The 27,592-nt window shown below is 39.9% G+C and overlaps 1 protein-coding gene and 1 pseudogene across 1 annotated transcript in view; both read right to left on the reverse strand.

Moving 5' to 3' along the window:
* Positions 1-2,689: 2,689 nt before the first annotated feature.
* The window catches only part of LOC148026880 (nucleotide pyrophosphatase/phosphodiesterase-like), a 158,974-nt gene continuing 134,071 nt past the window's right edge, over positions 2,690-27,592 (reverse strand). Inside the window, exon 12 of the mRNA XM_087691413.1 lies at positions 2,690-3,106. Coding sequence (XP_087547539.1) covers positions 3,101-3,106 — 6 coding nt within the window. The 3' untranslated portion in view covers positions 2,690-3,100. The remainder of the gene's footprint in view (positions 3,107-27,592) is intronic.
* Positions 3,259-20,600, reverse strand: LOC148026881 (putative inactive purple acid phosphatase 1; annotated as a pseudogene).

The following is a 27,592-nucleotide window of genomic DNA, read 5'->3' on the forward strand; positions in this document are numbered from 1 at the left end:
TGGCCACATCAAACATCACAATGTTGCAAGGTTACCTTTTTCTAACAAGTTGATTGCTAACTAAGTCATATCAATCTAAATTGATCACGTTCTTTAACTCCTCACATTAGTGCTATATCCATTCTCTCCTTTTACTATTGGAATAAGTTTCTCAAAATCTGTAGATAAATGCATTTCTAACACCTATAATGATGAATAAAAGAATGAGATTACCATAAAAGTATTAAACCTCTCAATTGTTAGTCAACATGGTAAATATATTGACTCTTACATAAGGCAAAGACATTTAACTTGTTCTAGGGGGTTACAAGTCCAGCTCAACATGGACAATGATTGGGTGCATGCATATGAGATTTAGTGATTTACATATGACAATTACTTTTACAATTCATCTTTGATTTATCTAAGTCTCTTTTTCAATAAAAGTTATTTAGAACTCGTCTTTCATGTCTTTAAGTTAATATGTTATTGTTATTTCTAAGTTGGCATTTTTTCCTTTTCTTTGTTGGGGTGTGTGTGTGTTGTGTGTGTGTGTGTGTGTGTGAGGGTGCCAAGAATCACAATTAGTAACACTTTACTAGCTAAATCTAGACCACCCCTCTCATTTAGTTTCTCAAATTACATTCATGAGAATCAATATAAAACCATCAACTTAAGTTCTCTAAAGCTTTGATGGAACTTAGTAAAAGTGTAATAAGTTACAAATGCTTCCATCCAATGCATTGAATGTGCCAACTTTTTCAAAGTGGTGTTTTTCTTATTAGATGCATGTCTTACACAGTCAAGCCTCAACAATATATAAAGGGTTTGATAAAGTTGTACTATTTTACAAACTTTGGGGAAAAAAACAAACACTTTCAAGTTCACATTGAGAATGGTTTTAAGCCACATATTCATTCCATCATGAACAAAAGCAACGTTGCACTACTTTGCTTCATATAAGACTAGTAGGTGAATGCTCCAGTAGTCATATTGAAAAAACCATCTTGTAAGGTTTGCCTTTGTGTGGATGAAATTGTAATTGGTATAACACAAACTATGTAGCTAATGTGATTTCAGGACACATGTTCAAACTATCACACCCAAGAATATCTGGATATCTTCATGATATACAAAAATAGTCGAAAACACTACCATCGCTACTCTTCTTATATTCTAAAAGTAAGCTAGATGAATTGTAAGCAGTTAACTTTGTGAAGCCAAAATCACGATCCTTAACCAAGCTCCAAGTTGAGTTAAGGCTACTAAAATTTGACAAGTGGGAGCCACCACCTCCTACCACCAAATGGATGGTTGCATTGAATGTCCCTGAATAGAAATGCTTCTCGTTGCTTACACAAACACCCTACATATCACAATTAAAACAATTAGAAGGTAGATAAAGCATTAGATGAAAATGTAAGTGTGTGATTGGAGAGAGGAGAGGGTGTTATTTGTCAAATCTCTCATTTATCTTTAAGGTGGTGGTCTTATGGACCATTTAGAAGTGCCAAATGACATTGCATTTGGAGATGCAAACATTTCTAGATGCAACACGGATATCCATTATCACTTGTAAAACCATTGCCAATCCTGGTACTCTCTATCACATATAGTCAAGCACCTCAGTCCATACCGAGTGATGATGTTATTTGTCTCATCTTTAATTTATCCTGAAGGTGGTGGGCCTTATGGGCCATATAGAAGTGTCAGATCATGTGACATTTGGAGATACAAATCATTACTAGATGCAGCACAAATATCAATTATCACTAGTAAATTATTGCCAATCCTGGTAGTTTCTCTCACATATAGTCAACCACCTCGACCCTATCGAGCAATGATGTAGAATCCAACCCAAATGTTCCTTATTTTGGTGGCTATGGCAGAATATGCATCAACTGGGTTCTGCAAAGTTCCAAACCAAGCCATGCGATTTACTTCTTCCATCACCATGGAATTTGGGAAAATCTGCTGAAGTGATGGGTCTCCGGTTGGAGAGATTGTCTACTTAAGTGCCCTGTCATATATGAATTCGCATGCACATATTCTTGACAATACGCCTTGGTCAGATCCCTCTGGTTAACCCTGACACTGCCAATCGAAGCAAGACAGTGCACTGTTGCACACTGGATTGGGCCTTGTACGGATACTGGACAGTAGATAACTGTGTAGGGATAATCCTCCATAGACTGAGTTACATAAGCATCCCCCTCCCCCCCCCCCACACCAAAAGATAAAAACCACGCATCAAAAAAGATGAAGTGCCACCTTTACACTTCCAACCCATCACAAATACTGCTCGTACCTCACTTCCAGCTCATCTAGAACTCCCTCTTCAAGATCGCTGCTGTGTTGCCTCTCCCAGCAAATACAATCTCTACCATCGACCGTTGGCACTTTATTGTCTTGGTCAAGATTTTCATGAGCCTCAGTGGTCATAATGTCTTTTAGGGTCAAGAGTTACTTTTGGCTATGTTGATGCTTGTAAGCAGGAATACTCATTTGCCTTGTATCAGTTCATGACTGCGCAAGATGTGCTGTGACAAGGAGTACTGGCAGGCCATGATATTGGTGGTGATTATTTGGCCGTGCAGCATAGTATATCTTGCAGTAGTCACTATTGCTGTTGTTGAGCCAAGACAAGCTAACTTCCTTTCCTTGAGGGTGTATATGTATATGTTCACATGGCGGGAGTGGTGTTTAGATCTGCATACCGACCATAGCGCCATGAACTCATGCAGCTTCATCCTTATCTTGCCATCGTGGTAGAATGAGGTATGCTTTTTCAGCCCCTTGTATAGCCTACACCTTGGATTCCAGACTGTAATGCTTTGTCTCATTGGGATGCAACTTACATGTTTTGGTGGGGACTCTGCCTTCCAGCCCCATGCCATCTTTTTCAGTTGGTATAGATCTTTGGCTCATCACAGCATACGGTGGCTGTGGTTTTTACCATGGCCCCATGTTGGTTTACTGCCCCTTCTCAGTTTTCCATTAGGCAGTCTCTCGACAGTTCTCTATATTCTGAACTGCTTTGGGAGTCTTTTAAACAGCCATTGCTTGGCTTTCCAGCACACTCAGGAGGCTTCCTTGCATTGGGCACCTCTTCTTGTGAATTTTACAGCTGTTACAGAGAAAGACATTCCTCTATGAATGTGTACTGTTCAGTCCCAGGCCTCCAATCATGCTCTGAGTCAGCAATACAGAAGTGAAATAGGCCGTAGTCAACTGAATACCTGTAGGCAAGTTAGACGATGAACAATACATGTAGTTATCCTACAGCCCTATATGGCAATTCAAAGTTACGGACTCATTTGATCCATCTCTCTCTGCCTGTAAGGTTACAGACACAAATTTCAATAAATAGTGGCAGTCAATGCAAAAACCTAACAACAAAATTCGAATAGAACCCTTATCCTGTTTCTTTGAAGATGTATGATTACATGTTCAGGAAGCCATCTTACTATTATAAGTGTTGGTAATCTAGTGGATTGCTGACTTCATGCATCTCAAGTAATATGTATATTAAAAAGAGTTGGAGATGAACCTTTCCTAGGTCTCCAAAAATAACTATGTGTTGTAATGAATCTTGTCCTGAGAAAGGGGGTGCCTTGAAGGATCTTTCTTCACTCCATTCATAGGCTCCTGTTGTCAGTTTGTGACCAACTTTGTAATAATACCTAATAAACAGATTCTTTAGTATCGCCTGTGCTTCTGTTTCCAATGATCAGGAAAATTTACCAACTTTGTCTCTAAGCTAGTTTTGTACTTCTTCACAATACTCTCTAGACACTAGACTGTCAGGAGGATCCATCAATATATGCAATACCATAAAAAAGACGAGAAATTGTTTCCAACATGGTCATCAATGCATTAGAATCAACAACAAGAGATAAAGTACATGTTAATACGAATTGCTGAATAGCTAACATGTGAAGAAGTTTCTCCACATGCAAACTCGGAAAATCTAAGCAGTTTAGTTCTCTCTGTATTTCGATTTCCAATGTTGAAACATTAATACACATTGAATAAGCATCATACCCTTGGCCATCTTCAATTATACCATATTATTCGCAAGGTGCACTTCCTCTAGTGCCAGCACAGTTACAAAAGCTGACATGGAGACAATATCATAGCTCCAGTACCACTAGGACTTGCAAAAGCTGACCCGGATGGAGCTAGCAGCAGGTCATGGGGGAATTGTTCACTTGCCCAAGCACCTTTTACAAGAATCACAATGACCTAACGAAATGCAATGATGTATGCAATGCAGAGGGAGAAAAAACAGGGAAGGGATGCCGATGTCAAAGACAAGAAGACAAAGCTGCAATCTACATATACCACATGGAGAAAGCAGCTCCCTCTCAAACCATGGATGTCATATCTCAATGCCGAAGATGGAGGAGGACCTAACATCAACATGTGGTGCCAAGAACTTGAAGAATGGTGAAGCCTAGAGTAGCCCAATGTAGAGGGTAGACCTAACACCCCTCAGTTGGAGAAGTTGGAAGGAGAATCAACCATACGAGTGCTCAGAACATGTCCCTACTCAATCTCGAGAAATGGCTCCTATGCTAACCAAGTAGTGTAGGAGAGCCCGAGACTCCAACTCAGGAGATGATTCCAATGCTAGTTAAGAATCACCAAGAGCAATTGACCATGAAAATGAACCTAGTGAATGAAGAAGGAAGATCTGACACTCTTCAGTTGGAAGAGCTGGAAGGAGAATCAGCCACCAAGGTAGTCAAGACATGTCCATACTCAAAGTCAAGAAATGGCTTCAATGCTGAACTAGTATTATAGGTGTGTCTAAAACTTCACACATGAATCCTACCAATCAATAATATGAAGGCACAACCACGAAGGTAGCGGTCCTCTGAACATCAAAACGAAATACTACTGGAGTGGTAACTAATGTCAAATTATAAAAACACCCCCAAGATCATAAGAGTAACCTAGCAACCCTGAGAATCTAGCCTAACGGTGGCTAATGACCAAACCAATCAAATAAGCCGTAAGGGACAACGAATATCAAGACCGAAGAATTTGTGCTACCACCCTAGGGAAGACCCCCTCTCTACCTCCATGGAGTGTGTAACATACCCGCTGCTTAATTGCGGAAGGTAAAGCTTGGTAGTTGTCCAAGGTCAATCCTAGCTACTGCCGTCCACCCTCCACAGGAATAATCGGACTTTGGTATTGAGCGGCTAAAACCAGCCTTCCTCCTCGAATAGGGTGGTAAATCCCTGATTAAATGCAAATCTGAAAATACAAATTTACCTACTGATCTTGTATAATGCACACCGGCTCCAAAATTGGCGCCCCTTTCAGTATTTCTTTAGCTTTATTGAAGAAAAAGTTGACTTACGATGGGATTCTCCCAATCCCTTTCAGTATTTCAACTCCCCTTGCTGTTCAAAGTGACCAACAAGTCTTCAATCTATTTTGCCCCTTGATTCGGGCACTCAATTGCCCTTCACCCACTTCATAGACGATGGAAATGCCCCAAATTCAATGGCTTGCTAGTCCTCCACTTGAATTCAACTGAAACTCACCTTCAGCCTTGTTGAATCCAAGTCTTGGAGCTTCCAATTTTTGGTACGCTTCCCAAGGCTCCTGCTAAACCCTAATTTCTACTGTAAATTAGGGTTTACAACAGAGAAATTTGCAATTTCTCAGCCTCCAAGGGTCCAAATACTGAGATCTTCGGAGCAAGGCTATGAAATGGCTGGGAGATGAGAGGGAAAGCTGTAGAGAGAAAATTCAGAGTTTTGTCACCAAGAATGACTGAAAATCAGTCAAGTGCAGCTATTGCCTTGCCACAACAGCATGTAGATGCAAAGAACTAAAGAAAATCAGTTATTTACTGCTACTGCCTTGCCTCAACACTGTCTCCTGCTGTTGATTGGTCTTCTTCAGCCCCTAGCTGCCTCAGAAGGTACTCCAATGGCTGCAAATCAAACGAGCAACCTCCCCTCCCTCTCTCTACAGACTGAATTTATAAAACTGCCTCTCTCCAGCCTCTAAAGACGTTTTTCAGTCTTGCATGGGCATTTTTCAAAAGTGGCAGCCTCCCCAAATGGTTTTTCCAATATTTTTCATAATTAAATATTAATTTTCAGTCTTAAAATACTGAAAATTAATCTAATAATTATTTTAGTGCCCTAAAAAATAATTTGACTAGCCAATAATTAAATTGGCTAGGCAACTTCCCTTCCCAAATGTCTCTGCGCCATCTTTGACCATTAGATCGGCGTTAGGTACCATTAAATGCCACTTCTCTAGAGTCACCAACTGACACTTATGGCCAAATGGATGACCTAGGCCAACAACTGACACCAGATACCACCAAGTACCTGTGCGACATAACTTATAGCAACTTTTTCCTTTGACATCCCGTGATTTCCTGGAGTCCCGGGCTTGTAAATTTACTCTAGCCCCAGTTACACCTCACGTGTGCAACGTTTACTTAACCATGTGATTAAAAATTAATCCACATGTTAAGTGAGGTTTCAAAAATACATGTCCTCATGACAGCAGCCCTAGGTTTACCTCATAGTGAAGCGCTTAGCCTCAATCCACGAGGATTGACCTAAAGGTTCCTAAAGACCTAACAATCTCTCACAATATTCTAGAACTCAGTTAAGACGATCACTTTGTAATCCATCGAGACTGAGAGTGGATCAATCACCACACTTGGTTCATAGTGAGTGAGAGACAAGCGAACTCTACCCTTCTACTTGCTACAACTCTTTCTTTCAAAGTCATATTAAAGAATATCATGAGATGTCCTTCGTCCTGAATCTAGAAATTAAAAATTAAAATTTGAAACTTACTAATATGGAGCTCTGTATCCTCTTTTTCTAACACATTAAAAATAGGTAGAGGAAAACCAAGCACTAGTAGCAAGTCCACCATTCTTGTAGGTATCATAACTAGTTGTGCCATAATAATGATTGGGTTTGCCCTAGGGGTTTGTCTTTGGGGGATTACACTCCTACTCAAAGAAGGCAAAATCTTATCTCCATTCCCCTAAAACAGCATGTGATTGGTGTGTAAGACCGAACCCTAGGAAAACTCAGCAACCAACTCTTATCCTAATTTTTTTTCTATATTAGGAAAGAGCTTGACTAAAAACATAACAAACTAACACGCTATTTGATATACAAAAGCACCTTCCTTAATTATCATTATCACTAGGTTCATTTTACGTCTTCTTAAAGCACAATACGAAAACAGCGGAACACAAAGTCCTTTCACAACACTTGTATTAATATTTACAATGTTTACATGGAATTTCTTCTCATAGAGCCAAGTACAAAAGTCTACTCTCTTCTTTAGAGCGATAGCTAGCCCATAATTTCCATGCTCCCAATGCTTGCCACATCGTATTTGTACAAATCTCTTCTCCATCATAGAACCAACTACACAATTACCTTTTTATAACCAAATTTCCCCTTGGTTTCATATTGCCATAGGAGGGAACCTTCCATACAAGACTTATTGTCTACAAGGCACTTGTAGATGGAATAAAACCGACTCAAATTGAGCCCCAGCAGTTGCCCTTGGAAAAGTGTAAACTGCTCAATCCTGCCCATCATTTGAGCATAAGTAAAAGTTTTTATAAATTTATGGATATATTATGCAAATAAATTCTAACTCCAAAGCAGTAACCAATCAATCCTTCTAAAATAGTATTTTACTTATCTACTACTAAAAGGATATTTATACCATTTTTGTAAGCTTTCACTTTTCTAATTTAGCGGTCGCAATCAACTGACAAAAATTACAAATTTTTTTTATAAAATCACTGCATTCTATGTGGCTAGAATTACATACTTTTACAGTCCTACATACCTTGTCATGTGCAAATAATTTCAACTTTTTGTTGGTTATGCCAATTGTAAAAGTTCAATAATAATTGTAAATATTAAGGTCTCATTTTGTTTTGACTAGCGGGATGGAAACTTTCATTTGTCCATTTTTTTGTTAGATATGATTCTAGCCGTGCATATTAGGTGAACTCCTATCTGCACTCCAAGGTTCCATATGACATGGTCTTTCATAATTATAGGTGTAATGCAAAAGTATGGCATCCATAGGGCTACAACTAATGCCATAAATCAATCATACAGTCTTGCAAATGTACGAGCCTTGGAAAAGAAGTATAACTAAGACCAAATATGGAAGCTATTTGATAAAATACATCTAAGGACGCAATCTCTATGGGTGACTTTTCTTTAATTCGCAACCTATGAGTAATTTAATATAATCTATTAATGAATTCATGAAAAACAAAACTAATATCTATTCTCTATTCTAGAGAATGAATTAGAAGAAGCCACAATCATTCGCCTTGGAGACACGCCAAGTGAAAGTGTCTTTCAATTTGCCCTCTTTACGACGCCATTACTCTTGTACACTCTTTTTAATATTTTATTCACTCTTCTCTAACTTGCATGGTTCTGCCGTTGCCTGCCTCTCATACTGTACTCTTCACCTGAGTGAATGTCATACTGTGTTTTTTTTGTTGAAAGAAAACCAAAAAAGAGAGAGGGGTAAAATACGTGAGAGAGAGGGGGGGTTTGTTCTTTAATACATTTATTTATTTATTTTAGTTTCTTCTGTTTAAAATTATTGGAAAAGAGGAGCGATACTAACCTACATTATTTTATTTATTTTTATTTTTCTAAATTTGGGAAGAAGAGGGGGGGAGGGGGGGAGGGGGGGGTGCGGGCCGTGGCCTCTGACAACCCGCCCACCTCACCCTCCTCCCCTCCCCTCCCCTCCCCTCAACACTATCTCCCATGGGGTCTTTAAGACCCCAGGGAGTTGGGATCAACGGCTGTGGTTGAGGCCGAAAAAAGGAGTGCATCTTGACCTATACTTTTTAACAAAGTAAACCAAGACGACATAAAGAACTTGCCCACCAATAGTAATCCCAACAAATTGGAAAAGTAGGGATTGACCAAGGAACGGTGTCTCGAATTTCCACGCAGTTTGCTACAACGACCAAAAGTAAACCCATCCAACCTGGGGGGGGGGGGGGGGGGGGGGGCATCTTACAACCCGCCCACCTCACCCTCCCCCCCTCCCCTCAACACTATCTCCCATGGGGTCTTTAAGACCCCAGGGAGTTGGGATCAACGGCTGTGGTTGAGGCCGAAAAAAGGAGTGCATCTTGACCTCTACTTTTTAATAAAGTAAACCAAGATGACATAAAAAACTCGCCCACCAATAGTAATCCCAACAAATCGGAAAAGTAGGGGTTGACCAAGGAACGGTGTCTCGAATTTCCACGCGGTTTGCTACGACGACCAAAAGTAAACCCATCCAACCTTGTAAACGCAACTAGCCCGGCAGAATTGATTGTGTGGGCTACCAATGCAAGGACACGATAGATTCTGTGGGGCCCACCTTTAATGGGACATTCAACGAAGCCGCTTGTAGGGTCCCAAAGCAAACTAAATCTAATAGAAGTTTTTGAATCGTAGATCAAAAGTAAACCCAGCCATTGTGGTAAACCTGGCCTTCAAAGTAAACTATGCTAACTTGGAACCGAAAGCCGAAAATTCTCGATATAATTCGTAGAAAAATCTCGGTATAGCCTACAAGAAACTCTTGCACATAGGGCAGGGCGCATTCGTGAGATATTTTGAACAGAGGTCTGAGGCCCATATTGCTACCAAATACAAGCTCACGACATAATCTGAACGAAGGTTTGAGGTCGTTTGCTATTTGCTGCTCATGGCTTCCACAATAAGGTGCACATCTCTCTCTCTCTTTCTCTCATGTTTGCATTGGACACATTGTGACATTGGCATGATATTTTGGTCGTACATACATATGTAGTCAACACGCATGGATTACGGAAAGTGACATTGAGATTGATGATCTTGACACCGAGGAAGAAACATCAAATGGATCATCAAGCGATGAGGTTGAGATGCTTGATTTCTTTAGTGGAGACAATGATTCGTCATCACAAGAAAGCACTATCAATGCATGAAGCCCAGCTACCTATACCTCATCAAAGTACTTCTCTTTCGATAGAGAGACTTACGGCTTGATGGTCAGTGATTTGAGCGCCATCACATTGGAGGTGCTCAAGCAACTCCATAGGAGGGAGTTGCTTGACTTGAAGAAGTGGAGAAGGATCAGAGAAGGTCTTTGCATTGGTAGAAATGGCAATGGACACATTACATTGGCCTTGAAATCAGAGCCATCGTTGCGCATTGCATGTATAGAGAACTAGGAGAGCATATTTCTTAAAAATCACATAGACAAGGTTACAGGTGCTCACAAGGGTATTAATGTCACAATTCATTCCATCTAATCCACGTGGTGTACTGACTTGAGAAGGCATGGCATTCCTCTTGCATATGTGAGAGATCTCATTGGTGGGTGTACTTGCAAAGTGTCCACAAGGCCCCATGGTTATGACTGCCCATTTCTATTTCATGGGAAGGTTCTGGAAAAAAGAGCACCCATCTTGGAGCTTACTGCAGATAGATCTCTTATCGAGCGGAGGCTTCAAGAAATCATGCTTGAACACAAAGTTAGGTTGGGCAAGGTCTGCTTCATAAAAAAGCATAGTTTAGGGAAGACAATAGTGGAATATGCATGTCGTCGTAGTGGTAGAGCAATTCGAGAGGGCTCCCAAATCCATAGGTTGTGAACCTCGAAGAAATGTGGTTACCCTTTCAAGGTGCAGATTGAGTACAAAGACGATCTCCATGATGTCACTATACGGGTCCATCGACCACATGAGGGTCATGTACTTAGATCTCGTGCTGACTTGTATCACTTGACGGTGCATCTAGCTGTGATTGATTGCTGCAAGGATGACCTGTTTGACGTTTAGAGCACATGAACTTCACGTTCAGAGCGTATGAACTTCCAACAAAAGGACCCCATGACATTCACGAACAAATTAGAATATTTCGACATTGAATATCACATTGACGCTTGTCTAATTCATTTTATTGATCGAGGCAATCAACCAAGATCGAGAGACCAAGACAAAATGAGACACCTGTCGAAATATTCTAATTTGTTCGTGAATGTCATGGGATCTTTTTGTTGGAAGTTTATGTGCTCTAAACATGGCGTTTAATTTGGCTTTTTATATTTTGTCACAATGTTGTCTAGCAAGTAACGTACTTGTTATGGATTATGTGACATGGATTACGAGTAGTTATGGACGATAGTGTGTCGTGGATTATGTCATGAAGTACTCACTTTTTATGGACTTTGTTGATATGTACTTGTTTATGAGTAGTTATGAACTACTCACTTCTTGTTGTCATGTATTTGTCATTGATTACTTTATGGATTCTGTTATGTGACATGGTTTATGAGTAGTTATGAACTACTCACTTTTTGTTGTAACGTACTTATCACGGATTATGTGACATGGATTTTGTTATGGATTACAAGTAGTTATGGATGATAGTGTATCATGGATTATGTCATGGAGTACTCACTTCCTTTGGACTTAGTTGGCATATACTTGGTTATGAGTAGTTATAAACTACTCGCTTTTTGTTGTCATGTACTTGTCATGGATTATGTATTGGATTATCTTATATGACATGGATTATGTTATGGCTATGAGTAGACAGACACGCTTTTACATTGGGCAAATGGCTCCACGCACTCAAAGCCATTCTTCATTGGATGCCTCTAATTCGCAAAAAAATACGAGAGTAAGATGCCTTATTTAATATTAGTTTAGGATTTTCATGATGTTCATTATTGATTTCTCACGTATTGTGTGATTCGGTTTATATTTTCTAGGTTGCATCATCTTCTCGACGTGCTCGTAGAGGGATTCTTGCGACAAGTGCATCTCAGACATCCATCGAAAGAGATATGCCAAGCTACACTCATGTAAGTGTTTATTCTACTTTCAATACTGTTAGTAAGATTGGAGGCTACACTTATGTAGTTAGATACATTTATCACAAGACACACTCCTAAGATGTAACACTTAATTGAATGTCATTTTACATAGAAAAACCCACCGTACATGGAGATCACACTGCCTGATGGGTCTCTTGCCCGTCAGTGCTGTATTGATATTCTTTGTCCGAAGATACATATAAATATAAAGAGACGGGCAAGGATAATAGAGCACTTGAAGGTTGAGTATGGCATCCACTTTGATATTCCATGTCGAAAGACTGCCCGCTCCATAGGCACATAGTATGCTCACCATAAGCACACAGCAACATTTATTACAGAACTGTAAGACATCCACTTTGATATTCCATGTCGAAAGACGAGCCGCTCCATAGACACACAGCATGCTCAGCCTTCAAGTGCTCTATCATCCTTGCCTATCTCTTTATGTTTATATGCCTCTTCGGACAAAGAATATCAACACGGCACTGACGGGCAAGAAACCCATCAGGCCCTATACGGTGGTTTTCCAATATAAAATGGCATTCAATTAACTATCACAACATCTTAGAAGTGTGTCTTGTGATAAATGTATCTAACTACATAAGTGTAGTCTCCAAGCTTACTAGCAATATCGAAAGTAAAATAAGCACTTACATGAGTGTAGCTTGGCACATCTCTTTCGATGGATGTCTGAGATGCACTTGTCGCAAGAACCCCTCTACGAGCAAGTCGAGAAGATGATGCAACCTAAAAAATATAAACCGAACCACACAATACGTGAGAAATCAATAATGAACGTCACGAAAACCCTAAACTAATATTAAATAAGGCATCTTACTCTCATATTTTTTCGCGAATTAGAGACATCCAATGAAGAATGGCTGCGAGTGCGTGGAGCCATTTGCCCAATATAAAAGTGTGACTGCCTACTCATAGCCATAACATAATCCATGTCATATAACATAATCCAATACATAATCCATGACAAGTACATGACAACAAAAAGTGAGTAGTTTATAACTACTCATAATCAAGTACATGTCAACTAAGTCCAAAGGAAGTGAGTGCTCCATGACATAATCCATGACACACTATCATCCATAACTACTCGTAATCCATAATAAAATCCATGTCACATAATCCATGACAAGTACGTTACAACAAAAAGTGAGCAGTTTATAACTACTCATAACCATGACATAAACCATGTCACATAACAGAATCCATAAAGTAATCCATGACAAGTACATGACAACAAGAAGTGAGTAGTTCATAACTACTCATAAACAAGTACATGTTAACAAAGTCCATAAGAAATGAGTACTCCATGACATAATCCACAACACACTATCATCCATAACTACTCGTAATCCATGACATAATCTATGTCACATAATCCATGACAAGTACGTTACTTGCTAGACAACATCGTGACAAAATATAAAAAGCAAAAAAAAAAAAAAGACATGTTAGAACACATGAACTTCACGTTTAGAACGCATGAACTTCCAGCAAAAGGGTCCCATGACGTTCACGAACAAATTAGAATATTTGGACATTGAATATCACATTGATGCTAGTATAATTCATTTTATTGATCGAGCCAATCAAGCAAGAGGGAGAGACCAAGACAAAATGAGACAAGATGTGACAAGGTGTCTCATTTTTCCTTGGTCTCTTGCACTTGGTTGATTGCCTCGATCAATAAAATGAATTATACTAGTGTTAATGTGATATTCAATGTCCAAATATTCTAATTTGTTCGTGAACGTCATAGGGCCCTTTTGTTGAAAGTTCATGCGCTCTAAACGTGAAGTTCATGCGCTCTAAATGTTAAACAGGTCATTCTTGCAGCAATCAATCACAGTTGGATGCATTGGCAAGTGATACAAGTCAGCATGAGATCCAAGTACACGACCCTCGTGTGGTCCATGGACCTATATAGTGACATCATGGAGATCGTCTTTATACTCGATCTGCACCTTGAAAGGACAACCACATTTCTTCGAGGTTCGCACTACGGATTTGGGAGCCCTTTCGAGTTGCTCTATCATTGCGATGGCACGCATATTCCACTATTGTCTTCCCTAAACCATGCTTTTTGGTCGAGCGGACCTTGCCCAACCTAACTTTATGTTCAAGCATGATTTCTTGAAGTCTCCGCTCGACAAGAGATCTATCTGCAGTAAGCTCCAAGATGGGTGCTCTTCTTTCCAGAACCTTCCCATGAAATAGAAATGGGCCGTCATAACCACAGGGCCTTGTGGGCAACTTGCAAGTACACCCACCGATGAGATCTCTCACATACGCAAGAGAAATGCCATGCCTTCTCAAGTCAGTATACCACATGGATTTGATGGAATCAATTGATACATTAATACCCTCATGAGCACCTGTAACCTTGTTTATGTGATTTTTAAGGAATATGCTCTCCCACTCCTCTATACATGCAATGCGTAACGATGGCTCTGATTTCAAGGCCAATATAATGTGTCCATCGCCATTTCTACCAATGCAAAGACCTTCTTTGATCCTTCTTCAAGTCGAGCAACTCCCTCCTATGGAGTTGCTTGAGCACCTCCAATGTGATGGCCTTCCGCTCGCTCAAATCACTGGCCATCAAGCCATAAGTCTCTCTATCGAAAGAGAAATACTTCGATGAGGTATAGGTAGCTGGGCTTGGTGCATTGATAGTGCTTTCTTATAGTACCGAATCATTGTCTCCACTAAAAAAATCAAGCATCTCAACCTCATCGCTTGATAATCCATCTGATGTTTCTTCCTCGGTGTCAAGATCCTCGATCTCAATGTCACTTTTCGTAATCCATGCATGTTGACTATATATGTACGTACAACTAAAACATCATGCCAATGTCACAATGCATCCAATGCAAACATGAGAGAAAGAGAGAGAGAGATGTGCACCTTATTGTGGAAGCCATAAGTAGCAAATGGCAAACAACCTTAAACCTTCGTTCAAATGATGTTGTGAGCTCATATTTGATAGCAATATGGGCCTCAGACCTCTGTTCAAAATATCTCACGAATGCGCCCTACGCCCTGTGTGCAAGAGTTTCCTGCAGGCTATACCGAGAGTTTCCTACGGGTTATACCGAGAGTTTTTGGCTTTCGATTCCTTTTGATCTACGATTCAAAAACTTGTATTAGAGTTAGTTTGCTTCGGGACCCTTCAAACGGCTTCGTTGAATGCCCCATTAGAGGTGGGCCCCATAGAATCTATCGTCTCCTTGCACTGGCAGCCCACGCAATCAATTCCACCGGGCTGGTTGCTTTTATAAGGTTGGATGGATTTACTTTTGGTCGTCGCAGCAAACCACGTGGAAATTCGAGACACCGTTCCTTGGTCAAACCCCACTTTTCTGATTGGTTGGGATTACTATTGGTAGGCGAGTTTTTTATGTCGTCTGGGTTTACTTTGTTAAAAAGTAGAGGTCAAGATGCACTCCTTTTTTCGGCCTCAACCACAGCCGTTGATCCAAACTCCCCGGGGTCTTAAAGACCGGGAGATAGTGTTGAGGCCCCCCTCCGGTGCCCACCCTTCTCTCCTTTCTTCTCAATCTTCCTTGGACGCGAATTGCGATGGGGTCAATAGATCGAGGGCAAAAGGGCAAGGCGGCATGCAGTCCAACGTGGCTTCAAGTGATATGCGACTACACAACGTGGTGATCAAGGCAAAGGAGTGTAACCATATCGGGGCTAACTTAACAAGTGGGGCCTTGGGTGGTGACAAGAACAAGGCTAGTCAATGGTAGCAAGATGCAACTGTAGGGAGGTGCATATGCAAGCGGCAATGTTAGTGTTGTTGGCACTGTTGACTAGACTAGGGACATAAATCAAGCCACCGTACCGGTCAAAGAGTCGAAACATTGCTAAGCAGCAATAATAGGCTCTAGGCGGCACACCAATCAAGACAAATTCTTGAGCGGAGTCTCAAGTAGCATTTGGCAACAAACGTGCGAAGATGGCAGCACAGAGGGCAATTGCCAATGATAGAATTAGAACCAGCGTGAGGGCAATGGCCCTAGGGGCAACAGGCTGAGTGATAATAATGTGGCAAACAGGCAACAGCTGCTACAAGTAAATACAAGCTGGAAGTGCCCTACAACAGCAAAATGCAGCAGTCTGATGGTCACCAAGTAGGAGGAGAAGGCTGGGAACTGATGCTTAATGGTTGAACAACAATCACCACCTGTAAACGCAGGCTTGGAGGGCTGAAAATAGTCACCAATGGCTGATGGAGGGCTAGTAGTAGGCGCCGCACTGATGGACAGCAAAGCTGAACTTAGATATCCACCAAGAAGGGGTGTGGACAGTAGAGAACAGGGCACCAATAATCTACAAACAGTATTGAGGCTAAGTGGTGGGTAGCCTATCTATTTATAGATGAGTGGATCTTGCCAAATTAGGGTTTGGCATGTGGGACACCAACATTCTCTAAGAAAGTGATCATTTAATGAAACTTTTGGTAACAAGCATGATTTGGGATTGAAATAAAGAGCTAATCGAGATCTAATGCATTTTCAGCTCAACTAGGTCACCGGCATAGGAGCATGGTTTGTACTCCACACTCAATCCTCTGGTCCAATCGTGTGGGACATCCCCCTCCTTCACATTGCACCACCGTCCCCGATTGCACAAAAGCAAGGCCTCCCTCCTATGCTCATGAGTCATCTTCTCAAAGAAAATAGAGAATGAAAGGAAATTGCCTACACACTTGGATCCATTCCCACCCTCCCCAGTTAATCCTAGAATGTGGGAGGTGTGTAGTGTGCAGGTGGCATTCCTAGCAATAAAGTACCATGGTGCACAATGGTGCAAAGTGATACACATCTAGGTAGCTAAAGATGGCCTAAAATTTATGTATGGATCGTAAACAATGTGTGCACTAAAACCGGACACCCTATTGTGGGTTTAAATAAAGGCTAGAAGAACCTAAATGATGAATTGAATGGGAAGGGAAGGGCAAGAATTGTAAATGTGAAGCATCAAACTCATGCTCAAATGAAGCAAAAGGTAAATGAGTACCTTTTGGTAGCACTTTTGATAAAAAAGAGTTTCCTCTTTGTCCATACTAGTGTTGATCTAGGTCTCCACAATGACTTACATTTGGTTCCTACATAACAAAAGGAAGCAATATAGACAAAACCAAGATCACAAAAATATGGATTGTACAAACCTACCACCTAACTTGACTAAGGTGAAGATTTTGAACTCCCGACTGTATCATAAGTGGATTGTCCTCCCTCAATTGAGAGGTAATTAGTCTCTTCAATTGAGTGCCCCCTACTGAGAAGCACCTTGTGCAGAGCTTGAGTAGACACCAAAGGATGCCAAGATGGAGTTTGAGCTAGTACGAATTAAATCTCTCACTTGTACAAACCAAGCCCTCATAATAGCCACAGAATACTCTTAAACAGGCACAAACTCTAATACCATGTGAAGACATGCCAAGGTTTGCATAGAGAAAACACTTAAGAGTGTACAAACACAACTAAAACATTGAACTCAAGAACACAAAAGGAAAGAGAAGAACATAATGAATGAATGAATGCTAATGAATGAACAAATGAAGAGAATCTGATATAGACATAGAGAGCTTCAGGAGCAAAGACTATCCAATAGTCACTCTCTAGTGGGAGCCAATTGAGGGACAATGTCAAAGAGTTTCATCCTCCAAGAATGGATCCCAAGTGTGGCAAAACCACCAAGAAGGACATTGATGCAACAAATTGGAATTGAGGGTGATGAAAAAAAAGTAGCCAAGAGGACTAGTTCATGCAAAACAATCCGATCCAGAGAGCTCAGGACAGCAGGGTAGCAAGCCAGATTGTGAAATGCAATTGTCTCTGGGCTTCAAACCACAAAACACGACAATGTACATCTTGGCAACTATTGAGCTAAAAAATGCATTATAGACTGATTAGGTCTTTAAAATAACCCCAAAAACATGTGAATTACCCAAAGTTTGATTAAACAGTGTGCAATCCTAGAGAGCATCTGTGTCCCACATTAGCATGCATAATAGGGCCTTGAGTCCTATAAATAGGACTTGGCTTCCCTAACCCTGAAGTGCCCCTAGTGCACTTACACTAAGTCACTTCATAACCACTCTAACCAATTCTACTAGTGCCCATCCAGATGTCCAAGGATATAACACTCCCCCCCCCGGTGAATGATTGTATCCTCAAGAACAAAGTGAAAAAATGACTCTTCAATGAACATACCAACTCCCTTGTAGCGTCCACCTAATGGGCAATCCTTCCACTTGACCAAATACTCAAGATAAACGGTCCAATGAGATCATTTAGTCCATCGTCAAGAACCAATTCAATTTCAAGTGGAATATAACGAGCTCACTGGGCTGTCTCAATCGGAACTATCGATTCACCTTGTCCTCTTCATTCTTTCAAATGACTTAGTGAAACACCAAGTGAACTCGCAATAGGTTGCTGTCTTCATAAAGGATACCACCTACAACATAACCATTCACATCCGTATGAAGCTCAAAATGTTTATTTAGATCAATAATCGGCAATATTGATGCAGTCCTAACAGGCTGTTTCAATATTTGGAAACATTGCTCAAGCTCACTAATTCAAACCACCCAAAAGCTAACGTACTTCTTTTTGCTTCGGATATGCTTGAGCAAACATGTCAAGGGCTCAATAATATGAGCATAATCCTTTAAGAACTTCAAAACCAAACCAATAAAACCCAAGAAAGATTGTGCTTGCCTTATGGTCCTCAGAATAGTCCAATCAAGCATTAGTTTTATCTTTTCCTAATCAATTCAGATGCCATCAACCCAAATGGCATGTCCAAGATACAAAAGCTCCATGTGAGGGATCTGTTTAAGGGTTCACAATACATTTCTAAGCATGCAAACCTTGGTCTCTAATTCGACACCTCAAATCCTACTAGTTGAGATACATGTGACAAGGACAACAACACAGTGAGTGGAACAACACAATGGAGCAGTTGCAATGCGTCTCTAGGTCATTGCAACACAAGACAAATGCGAATAGAGGAAGCTTGATTGAGAAGAGTGTATTCATGCTGCAAAAGGTTGTTCATGGAATGTCATGAATATGTACTTGAGGTCCTCTGCCTTGCTATGCTACAAAATCATTTGCATTTGATTCACACATTTGCACATTAATTGGTGTATTAGTCAAGCACTCATGGTCTTAGGACAAGGCATTTTGACAAGGGATTAGTGGGATCAGCTCCTCCTTGTGTGCCAAGTGTAGACCACGCAGGGTTTCAAGACTATAGTACAGTTTCAAGGATTAACATATTTGGGAAGTTAGGGTTTTCCACACACACCCCCAAATACATACATGCATACATACATAACCCTTTTTTTTTCTTGCAATACAATCTGACACATCATCTCTTTCATTTTCTTCTTCTTCTTTGCTGCTGTTTTGAGAGTCTCTCATGCTTTCCCTCCCTTTATTTGGGCTTCGGCTGGAACGACATGTTTCACTGTCTAGAGAATCTTCCTTTTCTTTTTTATTTTTCAAAACAGTTTGCACCCAGATCTGTATCTGTTTTAGATAGGATTACAACAGCATTTAAGAATAAGCAAGCTTCAACATGTGGTTATAGAATTGAAAGTAACATATATGGCCTTCTATTTGCAACATAGGATGTGGAAAATTCAAGCTTACAACCTATTTCATTGCAGGACTGGTGAGAAAACACTTATGCTGCTTCCTTGGCATATCCTTCAACACAATTTCAGAAAGAAAAAAAGCTTTACATACTTCACATTTGGCCATAAGTTTGTCAAGAAGCTGGTATGAAAATATCTCCGATCACGCCAACCAATAGAATGTGCAGGTGACCCTGAAACAAACATCATGAATACAAAGGCTTTGAGGCTAGCACACTCTTGCATACTAGCTTGATTACAACATCCCAATCCTATAATTAAGCCCCACATATTCAAAAAAGAACAGCTTCATGGCCAGCCAAGTCTCCCTATAACTATGGTTCTTTGAAGCACTAATTTCACACACAAATGCTCACAAACTTTCACAAAAAAGAGAAAAGAAAAGAGAGAAGGAGAGGATCAGAGATCAAACCACATAGATCTTCCCTTTTATAGGTCAAAATGGCTCCAGAAACTGTGTTTTGGTCTTTATTCTCTTCAGTAACCCCAACGCACAAGAGGTATTGCCTCAGAAACCCCATAGCCACTTGTCCAGGCGACTGTTATCTGAGTGATATAGGTGAAGAGTTTTAATCCTTTCCATTTTAGAACATGGTCTCGTGTGAACAGTCCAAAACAATCCATCAAATACCTCATTCCGAGACTTGCCAATGGCCAACCGGGGGTAAAGAGGAGCTTTGGGGTTCCTGAATTTGATTGTTTCAGAGACAGCTAAGAGCACAGGCTGTTTGACATGCAGAATCAAGGCATGTGCATGAGTTGGGGCAGTTCTTAAAATATGCCATGATATGAATCAACCATTTTGTTCAGGATTGAAAATAAAATAAGGCATTTACTAAAAGCTCAGACTGACATTGGAAATATCACCAGAGAAATAGCCAAAATAAAAATCATGGCGCTGATTGATCAGCCGAAAACGCAATTCCCCTTTTCATGTTTTTGCATAACCAGTCGAAGTAAAATCTGCATACTGATACTGCATACCCAGCTGATTGTAAGCATCCACTTGCATCCTTTGTAAGCATTATTTGATATTTTTTTCAATTGATACTACTGGAAGAAAACTCTTCTTTATAATATGAACATGTACAAATCAAGGAATCGGACTCCTATACGAGTCATGGACTTCTTATAAGAGTCTGATATATTAGGGAGTTTGAACCAATCTCATGCTTGGCTAGACAAAACCAAAAGACTCATTTGCAAAACCAATCTAGAAAATTTATTAGCTTCTGTACATATATTACTATTAACAAAGTGCAAAATATTCAAAGTCAAAAGATTTCCAAGTACATAGAAGGTATCAGCATGTAAGTTTCAGAATTTTGAGTGTAAATGATGGGATCATTATTGTCACCAACCTCCTATATATCAACTATTATCAAGATGTATTTGCTCAATGATTCAAATTAATTTGATGCTCATATAACTTGAAAGGCGACTTGTATTATCTGAGTGTTTCAAAATATGGTCAAATGTTCATCTTTTTATTCAGGGGTGCCAGTGGTTGGCAGAAACACCCTATAATTATACATGGGTCATCATTGATGAAAATGCCCAAGAGAAATTAAAAGCTTACTCGAGTAGGAAAATTGACCAAAAAGCCCAAATGACTAAGACTTTTGCACTACAGTAGTCACATTGACTAGAAGCTCACATAATGAGTGGTTTCCAAAAGCAAAATCAAATGCTCATGATCAAATAAACAAACCGTGAACTGGTGAACCTATAAAATAAAGCTCTCCAAAATCTAAATTTGGCAACTCCTAAAATTTAGGAGATTACTATTTTGGAAAGTTACTCAAATGGAAATTATGTTCCTGTCGAAGGCTGTGGAATTTTGCAATGAAAATTCTATCTTCAATAGCTATCTCAAATTTTTAACGATTTAAGAGATTTTTAGAGTAGAAGATTTAGAAGTTGCTTTCTCTAAAAAATTAACACGTAACATCTAGAATAGGATATGTCACTTTGAAAGAGACAAGTGTCCCTACGCTTGTCATTTTTGTAGATACTTGTCCTTTTCAGCAAACACTGGTCATTTGTAGCCTTTTCACTTTTGAGTACCAAAGCCCCACACCTATATATTGGAGGTCTCTCTCTTCATTTCCAACATGCTCTAACACTGAAATTTTAGTCTCATGCTTTGTAATTGCTTATCTATTAGATCTAAATCTAAAAGGGCAACTCGTTGGGAACCAAAACGTTGTAGTCTAGAGGCTAAATCTGGAAAACACAACAATGTAACCACCTGGAGATGACGTTAGCTAATCACCGGCAATAGTAGGAGGCTGGACAAGAGCTGATGAGGAAGGCTGATCTGGTGCAAGGCAACCTGCATATGAAATCAACACAAGCAGCCAGGTAGCAAACACGTCAACTGGCTCATGACATCAATACCAGCAGCAAAACACATCCAATACGAAGGTGCCACGTAGTTGGCAGCATCAAGTCACTTAGTGCTGGAGGGAGCGTGGTTGCCATTGGCAAGGGCTAGACAGCTGATGGAAGAGGACTAAACGCTTCCTTAGCTAGAGAGGGCATGAAAGACTTATGTAACCTATAAAAAAGGAATGAGTTGAGTGGTTGGGTAATTGGCTATTTTCAGATGTGGATCCTCCCAAAATTACGGTTTTGGCTTACGGAACACAAAAACTTTTGATAATCTTCAAGTTTTTGGGTTGTTTTGATGAGCTAATAAAGATTTAATGTGTAATGCATCTTTCATTGCTTACAACCATCTCCTATCAAATTGTTATAAGAATGGCTCCTATAGAAGATTCCTCAACAATGATGTCTTGCTCAATGAAGGCAATTCGTGTACCAAGTCTAGTAAGGCCATAAAGTGAGAGATGATGAAAACAACATAACTGAAGAAGGCTCCTCCACTTGATGAATGTGAAGAAACACTAGCTCGTTGGTAATAGTTGGTGTCAAAATAGAGGTAGATAATGCCTCCAATGTAGATCCACCCTTCACTCTCAAACAAACGTGAGGATGACACCAGCCTTCCTTCCGTAGATGGGTGGTAATTCCTTGAATACAACTTAGTTACAGCAGCAACATTTATTACAAAACTGAGAAATGCAAATTAACTCATAATCTTGGACAATGGACACTCTGTTGGCCCCAAAGCTGACGCCCCTTTCGGTATTTCTTTAACTTAATTGAAGAAGAAGTTGATGTACAATGGGATTTTCCTAATCCCTTTCAGTATTCCAACTCCCCTTGCTATCCAAAATGACCAGCAAGTCTTCAATCTGATTTGCCCCTTAATTCGGGCAGTCAATTGCCCTTTGCCCACTTTGATGGAGATAGAAAATGCCCCGAATTCAATGATTTGCTCATCCCTCCACTTGAATTTGATTGAAAACAGCTTCAGCTTTGTTAAATCCAAGTCTTGGAGCTTTCAATTTCTCGCACGTTTTTCAAGGTTATTGCTAAACCCTAATTTCTGTTGTACATATTAGCATTTACACTGAAGAAATCTGAAATTTCTCAGCCTCTAGTGATCTCAATGCTGTAATCTTCAAAGCAAGGCTATAGAAATGTTGGGAGATGAGAGAGAATGCTGGGAAAAGAGAAAATTCCAACTTTCTTCGCAAAGAACTGAAGAAAATCAATCATTTACTGTTGTTGCCTTGTCTCAATAGCTTGTAGATGTTATTGACTGCTGTAGATTGGTCTTCTCCTGCCCCTAGCTGCCTCAGAAGATTCTCCAATGGCTGTAGATCAAACCAATAGTATCTCCTCCCTCTCTCTTCAGGGCTGAATGTACTAAAATGCCTCTCTCCGGCCTCTAAAGACGTTTTTCAGTTTTGCATGGGCATTTTTGACAAGTGGCAACCTTCCCAAATGGTTTTTCCAGCATTATCCATAATTAAATATTAATTTTCAGTCTTTAAATACTAAAAATTAATCTAATAATTATTTTGGTGCCTAGAAAAATAATATGACTAGCCAATAATTAAACTGGATGCATAATTTCCATTCCCGAGTGTCTTTGCGCCATCTTTGACTATCAGATTGGCATTAGGTATCTTTAAATGCCACTTCTCTAATGTCACCAACTAACACTTGTGGTTGAACTAGGAGCAAAAGCATGAGGCCAAATAAATTACCTAAGCCAACAACTGACACCAAATGCCACCAAGTATCTTTGTGGCATAACTTATAGCAACTTTTGTCTTTGACATCCCGTGATTTCCTCCAATCCCAAGATCGTAAAATTACTCTAACCCCAATTACACTTCACATGTGTAGCATTTACTTAACCATGTGATTAAAAATTAATCCACATCTTAAATGAGGTTTAAAAAATGCATGTCCTCATGGCAGCCCTTCCCCTTAAAATCATTGCAATCATCCTCAATTGCACTACCAGATGCATCAAAAGCAAAATAGCGGACTGGAATTTCCACAAGGCATCATAGTTAACATAGCATTGCGCATTGTTGCTCAACCATTCCATATGCCTAACACATGCTGAAAATTATTAACCAACATAACATAAGACTCACAAAGAATCTCAAAAACATTGCCAGATTATCATGTGACATATCTATTTCTCATGAGCTCAACTCATCTGGCAAAGCCATAGCATAGCATAAACCAAGCATAAACCATGGCTAAAACATGAATGACATCATAACATATTGTACTGTCCATTGAAAATCAGTACTCGTCAATCAGTCCCCGATAATCATTAATCAATGCAAATGTACAGCTTCAAAGCTGCAATGAAAACCATACCCATCTACATACCAAACATAGTGACTAGTATACTGAATAGTGATCTCAAGGTAAGCATATTGTCAGTTACAATACCTTGAATGTATGCTGAATACATCTGAGATCCACTACATCTAGAGTTGTGCATCACTGAGGAGTGGAGGTGCTAGCTCCCTCATGAGCATCAGATAATACTTTGGACCCCTACTCTGCTGAACCTGAGAAAGCATCAAGGTAAAGCTGCAACAACTGAGGATGGTCTGCCAAATCATCCTCCTCTGTCCATTTGGCATCCATTGGTGAATAATTGTGAAACTTCATGAAGTACCTTCTAGAAACCTTACCCCTGATCTTCTGTTCTTTGTGTGCCAAAATCTCTTCTCGTACCAGTATTTCATCGAGCTCTTCAACCTCAGGCTGAATTTCAGCAAATACATCCTTTGGCACATCACCATGAAAAGGCCTAACCAAGCTCACATGAAAAGCATTGTGTATCCGCCAATGTGGAGCCAATTTCAGCCTATAGCATGCATCAGTTATCCTTTCCAACACTTGAAACTATCCATAGTATCTCATAGACAGCTTTGGATACAATCGATCTTTGCCCTTTATATTTTTCAGACTTGTTTTCAGATCTGCCCTAATTTTCAAATTTACCCTTTTTCTTAGCCTTGGCCTCAGTGACATGTGGCTTGGCATCACTATCTTGGAATCTTGCATCCATTCCATGCAACAATGTGTCAGCTGTAGTAGCAGTTTCTATAAGCTGAGACATGCTGGAAATAGTGGACTTAATGCAAAAATCCTGAATACCCTTTGGCAAACCACAAAGATACTTCTCCACCTGCTCATGGAGAGGTATTGTGCGATGAGAAGTAATTGGCGGCAATACATCCCCAAACTTCTTATTATATTGATCCAAGTTCATGGAATCTTTGGAATTCAACTAATTCCTAGCTATCATGCTATCACCAACCTTCCTTCCATGGATAGGTCATAATTCCCTAATTACAACTTAGTTACAGCAGCAACATTTATTACAGAAATGAGAAATGCAAAATAACTTACAATCTTGGACAATGGATACCCTATTGGCCCCAAACTGGTGCCCCTTTCGGTATTTCTTTAACTTAATTGAAGAAGAAGTTGATGTAAAATGGGATTCTCACAATCCCTTTCAGTATTCCAACTCCCCTTTGCTGTTCAAAATGACCAAGAAGTCTTCAATCTGATTTGCCCTTTAATTCGGGCAGTCAATTGGCCTTCACCCACTTTGATGGAGATAGAAAATGCCCCAAATTCATTGATTTGTTTGTCCCTCCACCTAAATTTGATTGAAAATAGCTTCAACCCTGTTGAATCCAAGTCTTGGAGCTTCCAATTTCTGGCACACTTCTCGAGGTTGTTGCTAAATCCTAATGTTTTTATGCAGATTAGGATTTACAACAAAGAAATCTGAAAATTTTCTCAAATTCTGGTGATCTAAATGTTGTAATCTTCAGAGCAAGGCTGTAAAAAAGTTGGGAGATGAGAGAGAATGATGAGGAGAGAGAAAATTCAAACTTTCTTCGCAAGCAACCAAAGAAAATCAATTATTTATTGCTATTGTTCTATCTCAACAACTTGTAGATGTAAAGAATTGAAGAAAATCAGTCATTTACTGTTGTTGCCCTCTCTCAACAACTTGTAGATGTTGTCACTTACTCTTGATTAGTCTTCTCTTGCCCTTGGTTGCCTCAGAAGGTCCTCCAATGGCTGCAAATCAGACCAACAACATCTCCTCCCTCTCTCTTCCAGGCTAAATGCACAAAAATGTCTCTCCAACCTCTAAAGACGTTTTTTTTGTCTTGCATTGGCATTTTTGAAAAGTGGCAACCTTCCCAAATGGTTTTTCCAGCATTATCCATGATTAAATATTAATTTTTAGTCTTTAAATACTAAAAAATAATCTAATAAATATTTCGGTGTCCACAAAAATAATCTGGCTGTCCAATAATTAAATTGGCTAGGCAACTTTCATTCTTGAGTGTCTCTATGCCATCTTTGACCATCAAATCAGTGTTCGGTACCATTAAACGCGACTTCTCTAATGTCACCAAAACTCACACTTATGGCCAAATGAATGACCTAAGTCAACAACTGACACTGGATACCACCAAGTACTTGTGCGACATAACTTATAGCAACTTTTGCCTTTGATATTCCATGATTTGTTCACGTCCTGGGCTCGTAAATTTACTCTAACCCCTGTTACACCTCACATGTGTAACATTTACTTAACCATGTGATTAAAAATTAATCCGCATGTTAAATGAGGTTTCAAAAATACATGTTCTCATGACGCTTAATGTCTATTTCAAAGGTACTTGTCAACCAATCTGAAGCAAACATTTGCTTGAACCAGACCCAAGTGGTAGGTAACTTCCCTTGTATAAGAAGTGTAGACCACCACTGCAATAAATTTCCCTTAAAAAATGTGACTGCCTCTTTTGTATCTTATATGCCTATGTGAAGTTGCCTCTAGAGTAGGCTGCATCAAACTACTAAATAAAAACAAGAGCTGTGAGCCTACCTTCTACACCACTAAAAGGCTAAAACTTCACACTTTTGCCAATGACATTATAGTTCTTCGGTGGACCTATGGGAATCAAGTTATCATAAATAGGCTGCTGCAAAAAGGGTATATTTGCTGTATTTAGATGATACAGCACTATCAGATGCTCCTACATGACCAGCACCAAATCCTTATGCTCCAACAATCCCTGGGAGTGCAAATATATATCCATATGGCCCGCTTTATACCCCAAGCATCATGGCTATGCTACCATACATGGGATTAGGCATTCCACTTGCATTACTTGGATACATTGGGTGTTGTGAGTCATGCATTGGCTGTTGCATACTATAGGGATTTGAGCCATACATTCCCGTATGTGGTCCCTATCCAACCATAGCATGAAAAATGGTACCGCCACCAAAGTATCCTTGCTGTCCCATGCTTACATGTGCATAATTACCTTGCTTCCCATGTTCCCATGGATTGGCACTACCAAGTTGGCCATGCATTCGCACTTGCTGCCCCACGGGAACCAATTGTTTATGCTCATCAAGCATTTTGGGCACTTTCAAAGGAGGCTTAGGCATTTCCTTCAATTCTTGTGGCAGTCTCGAAGCTATAGGTGTCTTCTTCTCTTTGCCTTTGTTGTCCTTCCTTGGGGCATTCACAAATTGAGAAAACTAGGGATCCTTTGCCAATTCAGCAAAAAGATTTGC

Source organism: Lygodium microphyllum, chromosome 13 (assembly GCF_053477565.2).
Source record: "Lygodium microphyllum isolate KBCC chromosome 13, Lygodium_microphyllum_v1.1.10, whole genome shotgun sequence".
Taxonomy (NCBI): domain Eukaryota; kingdom Viridiplantae; phylum Streptophyta; class Polypodiopsida; order Schizaeales; family Lygodiaceae; genus Lygodium; species Lygodium microphyllum.